Below are 6,000 nucleotides of genomic sequence, written 5' to 3'. Positions count from 1 at the left end.
CTCCTTCAGCCCACAATGATCCGCTGAACACACGTGGTGTTGAATCATTCTGTGATGGCTCTCCGTCTTTCATATTCCACGATATCAATGTCTGAATTACTCGTATAAACACGAATAAATCTGCGGTCCAGGACATGTTGTTGAATCTTTAAATCAAGGACATCAGTGCAGAACTTAGGGCAGGGGTGTCAAACTCAAGGCCCGGGGGCCACATCCGGCCTGCGACTTCATTTTATGTGGCCCCACAAGAGCGTGTAAAGAATATAACAATTTTATTATACGGTTACATGCCACTTTACAGAAGCACATTGCCCATAAACTACATGTCCCACAATGCATCTAGAATTAGACTTTTTTTCTCAGAATTTGCCTTTTTTTCTTCAAAATGTTACTTTTTATTTCAAAAATATTTTTCCTCCAGAACTTGGCTTTTCTTTTTAAATCATTTTGTGACATTCTCACTGAAGAGACTTGCAATTATTTCTCCTAGACTTCTGCTTTCAGACGTATTTAATTATGAAGTTATTAACCTATTCGATAACAATCCAATGCAGAGGCAATAAAGTAATAATACATTATTTTATATATATGATATATTTATATATGTATTTTTATATAGTCTTAAAGTAACAACCAGCCCTTTGAGTGCAACCATAATGCTGATGTGGCCCGCGATGAAATTGAGTTTGACACCCCTGACTTAGGGGGTCTTAATGAGGTCCCAAAATCTTGATAGACACTTAAAAGTCTACATGTCATCCATTTGCTTTCTCAAGGCTGTCCTCAAGTTACCTTTTGCACTTGTTGGAGTAATGGACCCCATTGTTGACAACAAGCCTTATTTTTCTCATTTCGAGCCAATTTCACCGGCTTAATTGACAACTGTTGCTTTTCTTTCATTTAAGCAAACTGCACAGTTCGATTTAAACATAACAGAATATTGATTTTACTATCCTTTTTACTTTCCTAACCTTAACAAAGCAAATAGATTTAATTGGCTTATTTTGGAAGACGACCAATGTTGATCCCTTCTGGTTTTCTCCGTCTAAAACCACGAGATATTCAATAATATGATATAGAACTTGAAGCAGAGGTTTAACGGTAAATTGATGATTAAAATATTTTTGGGAATAAGCAATCAATCTAATAATCAGTGCAGCTGTAATTTTTGATTGTCCAGCTCTCATTACACTCAGTTAAAATCTGATTTAACTGGGATGCTTGAATTCCCTTGTGTGTCACACAGACTTTTATCGGTACCTTGTGTTGTTTAGGAGAAACACCTGTGGGTGAATCCTCTGCATGTATTTCCATTAGTCTTAATGCAGCGCACCGAACAGGAAGTGATGAGTTTGGAGGAGCCGCTCGCCTCACACATAAGACGGGAGCATTAAGCGTGACCTGTTGAAAAGTTGGCACAGGTGCACCGCCTTTCCCGCCAAAGTCTTTAGCTCTTCCATTGCGTAATGAAATTCCCCAATAATCCCTCATTGCAATCTAACTACCCTACAATTAAGGGCCCTAGCCTTTGGCCTCACAGTGCCTACATTTAAACTCTGCACACACTCCTCTCCGCTGCACAGCTGCCAAGTGAGCACCGAGAGGAAGTGGAGATGTTATCAGGAGGACAGGAATACCCCGGCTGTTACACAAGGCCAACGCAACGGTGAAAATCAGGAAAAAGGTTCAAATCTGATGTTTTTATGCAGCTTTGGTTTGTCCTAAATGGATATGAGTGTGTACTTCACACCAGGGTGGTTTCCATGAACTGAAAACTAGTCAAACTGAAGCCGGAAAACGGATAAAAAATAGACTTATGATTTCATTAATGCCCGCCAACTTTTGTGACATTGAGCGACAGAAATTCAACACTTTTTTCAGATTGCGTGCATGTGTGACACTGAAAGCAGTGATTTTCATGTTAAAGGATATCATAGCTTTCCTTTCTTTGCAGCAGCCTTAAAGGTGGGGTAGGTCATTTTGAAGAAACCAGCTCGAGTGCGCTAGAATTTGAAAATACACAGCCGGAAAAAATCTGCCTCTTCCTTACAGAGCCCCTCCCCCAACACACACGAACGCGCACGTGACCAATGAGGGCACGAGATAAGTTTGTGCACAGATGGAAGGCTGACAGGCAGGTAGGCCATCCAGTTACTTTAGCCGGGCCGGCTCAGATGATTGGTCGTGCTTTTTACAGCGCCACGGCTTCCACAGATGACATTTTTTTTAATGGATTTTCTGTCAAAGCTCTTCAGATATTCATTGCTATCGGGATGTTAAGAGCATTCCATGGAATATAACAACAAGTGTATCTCAAGCCGGTCTCTCAAACTTACCTACCCCACCTTTAAGTGAAAATAAACAATTAAGCATCTTCTAAAGCAGCCGTCCTCTCCTTTTCACAGCCTGCTTCCTCCCTGCTCCCATCCTTAATACGTGTCAACACTTTGATATGAGGCTGATTTGGAAACGTGACAAAAATCACTACAAACCAATGACACAAAGTATCCTCTTTTCTATTAAGCTATGATTGAATCTGCAGCTGAACAACAACAGATAAAGAGCAACAAACGTGCCGTCTCAGACCCAAAAACAGTTGCCCTCTTTCTGAGTCGCAGGCCTCAGCGGGCGGCTGGTGATAGATGGATGTCCGCTGTCTGAACATGAATAAATGAGGAAGCAGCTTCAGAGTTGCAGCTCTGTTTTTCATCAGCGTGTGATGCAACACTTTTCAGTTAATCTGACTCGGCCTGGTTCCTGCCGACAGGGGAGCTCACCTCTGACCCAGAAGTGTGGTTTAAACAAAAATACACTCAAATATCCTCCCACACACACACACACACACACACACACACACACACACACACACACACACACACACACACACACACACACACACACACACACACACACACACACACACACACACACACACACACACACACGCACACACACACACACACATGGAGGCATGCAGACAACATTTAGTTTTTGGATTTAAGCCGTCGGTCTAATCAAAAAGTGCTAGAAAGACTCGCACACAGACGTCTGCATGTTATATCAGAGACGACAGGGTTCAATCTGCATTTTGTATGTTTCTGTGTTACAAATGAAATGTGAAATAAATAAAAAATGTAAGCTAACTTCATGTCTTTCGTCTCTTTCTGTCTCTCAGATGCCTATCCGGTGTCCGAGGTGGTCTACACGTGGACTCAGGGAGCGGCTAAGTCTGTGGTTGTAGCTGAAGACGGATCCAGACTCAATCAGTATCATCTCATCGGGCAAACCGCCGGCACAGAGAACATACACACAAGCAGAGGTGGGTGTGTGTGTGTGTGGATGTATAGATATGAAGATCCATCTGTATAGCCTATACACACAAAGAGAAGGAACTGACATGGTTCTTCGATAGTGGTTCAACTCACAATATGTCATTGTTCCTCCACTAGAGGTCTCGCAATCAAAACAAATGATGATGTGAAGCAGTGTGGGATCTTGGGAGTTTGTCATTGAGCTTCAAACCAAATTGATTTAAAACGATAAAAACACAGAAGAAACCGTTAAAATGTACTAATCAGTGTTCGCGCCGGACATCCAATGACTAAAAATGTCCAATTTCTTCATTTGGTTGAAATATATAGTTACAAAATGACCAATATCCTGAAGTGTCTCTGGCAGCCAATCGAAACATAAGGACAACATTACGGGACACTAAATCAAACGGGACTCGCTCTGCTAGTGTCTGTGAGACGGGTTAAATAAACACTACTTGCCCACATGTAATGAAACTGGGTGGATTTAGATTAATTTATACACATTTTTACTCGGTGCTCTGTAAATCTGCACTCCTTTGCCACATAGAGCTCCTTTGCTGCATCCCTTCTGTGGGACAAATGATTTAGCCTTTTGTAAAGATGAAACTTATAGATATTTCTGAATTTTTGGAGTTTATTTTTGTGCATGTTACACTTTCTTTTTAAATTATTTCTTCAAGTAGATCAGGGGTGTCAAACTCAAGGCCCGGCCCGCGACTTCATTTTATGTGGCCCCGCAAGAGCTTGCAAAGAATATAATAAGTTTATTATACGGTAACATGCCGATTTACAGAAGCAGGTTGCCCATAAACTACATGTCCCACAATGCATCTCGTTGTGTGACATGCGCACTGAAGAGACTTGCAATTATTTGCCCTGGACTTCTGCTTTCAGACGTAGTTAATTAATAAGATATCCGATAATAGTCCAATTCAGAGGCAATAATGTAATTTACATTATTTTATATATATATATATTATATATTTATATAGTTACAACCGGCCCTTTGAGTTCAACCTTTATGCGAATGTGGTCCGCAATGAAATTGAGTTTGACACCCCTGAAGTAGATAGTCATAACAATGGGTAATAAATACATCAAATAAAAAACAGCTGCCTTTATAAAACGAGTTAGTGTTTTGTAGTGTGTACAGTTAGCATACATTATTACATGCATTCCTCCTGAATAATTAAAGTAGACGATGCTGCTACAGAGTTGGGCACAAAACGATGGGAAGTGCATTTCTGAGCTATGGGAGTTGTGACATTAAAACCGTCAGAGCATTCTTTTTTTGTAAACTCAGAGTATTTTGATGATTTTAAGTTTCTTTTACAGACTCAGGGGTTTCATGTACCTTGGATTGAGTGCCATCATCAACGGAAACAAAGTAAAATAGGAATGAGAGGGACATTATATTCTGGGTTTGGGTTTGAATTGATTTTATTGGACTTTTAACTTTCCAAACGCATCTTAAACCAGATCCATAATTTGTTTGTGCCCACCTTTGTCCCTGCCATACTGTATGTGGTGCATGATAAGTGTAAAACCCTGAATAACGTGATGTAACTAATTCTAGATTAGAAAAAGATAAACGCTGCGAGGGGGAGATGGCCGTGCGAGGCCGAGAGTAAATGTGGGAAACATTATCAGGAGATCAGAGTCAATGAGTGGAGGCTAGTGGAGGAGAGTAGCCTATCCCTCACACGACCAGCTGTCTACTCTACAGGCCCGGACAGCCCTGTCAAACAACACTTATCCCTGCATGAGCCCGAGCACACACACACACACACACACACACACACACACACACACACACACACACACACACACACACACACACACATACACATACACACACACACACACACACACACACACACACACACACACACACACACACACACACATACACATACACATACACACATACACACACACATACACACACACACACACACACACACACACACACACACACACACACATACACATACACATACACATACACACACACACACACACACACACACACACACACACACACACACACACACACACACACACACACACACACACACACCACACACCCACACAGCTAGAGAGAGACCTGAGAGCTAGGGTTAATCCCCCCATCCAACCACCCATCAGCTTTTGCATAAGAAGATGACATCACAGATCAGTGAGGGATTGGTTGGCTGTCGCTGAGTGTATCTGTGTGTTAGTGCTCTTGTACATTTATCCTCACGGGCACCGAATGACCCGGCAATAATGGTAAAAACAAAATCCTAAAGGTCGGGACATGTTCATGACCTCTAATGTAGGTCTATCTGGGTTTGGATAGAGTTAAAAACGTGAAATAAGTTACATTTCAGTGGACTTAACATTTAAGCTAGGGCCTCACAAAGACAGGAAAATAAACCTGTGTGTGTATGTTGGGATTGGACGGCCTTGCTCTGACGCTTGAGTAAAGGAGGGGGGGGGGTGAGTGGGGGTTGGGGCGTTGAAAGGCATCTGCTTAATACTCTTATGTAAAACGGAACTGTAATACACTTCAGTCTCGAGTAGAATCATTAATAAAAGTGTGGATTTCCCCTGGCTTTTTTATTTATTGTGAAACCTGCTTTTGCTTTTAAGCAAAGGGTTAACGGGTTCGCTGCCTGCATGGATGCAGGGCTGAAATGTGGAT

At 41.7% G+C, this 6,000-nt stretch overlaps 1 protein-coding gene across 8 annotated transcripts in view; it reads left to right on the top strand.

The window, feature by feature from the left end:
- LOC307033985 (gamma-aminobutyric acid receptor subunit alpha-5-like) overlaps positions 1-6,000 on the top strand; it is a 97,166-nt gene that overhangs the window by 82,777 nt on the left and 8,389 nt on the right. For all 8 annotated transcript variants that reach the window (XR_013806738.1, XM_079672637.1, XM_079672640.1 and 5 more), the window contains one exon: positions 3,176-3,319. Coding sequence is in view for 7 of the 8 variants with exons in the window: in XM_079672637.1 (XP_079528763.1) it covers positions 3,176-3,319 (144 nt within the window). In the remaining variant the exon portion in view is untranslated. The remainder of the gene's footprint in view (positions 1-3,175; positions 3,320-6,000) is intronic.

The sequence above is a fragment of the Notothenia rossii genome, assembly GCF_949606895.1.
Source record: "Notothenia rossii genome assembly, chromosome: 3".
NCBI lineage: Eukaryota > Metazoa > Chordata > Actinopteri > Perciformes > Nototheniidae > Notothenia > Notothenia rossii.
The sequence above is the reverse complement of the archived record's forward strand: the minus strand, read 5'-3'. Positions and strand labels throughout refer to the sequence as shown.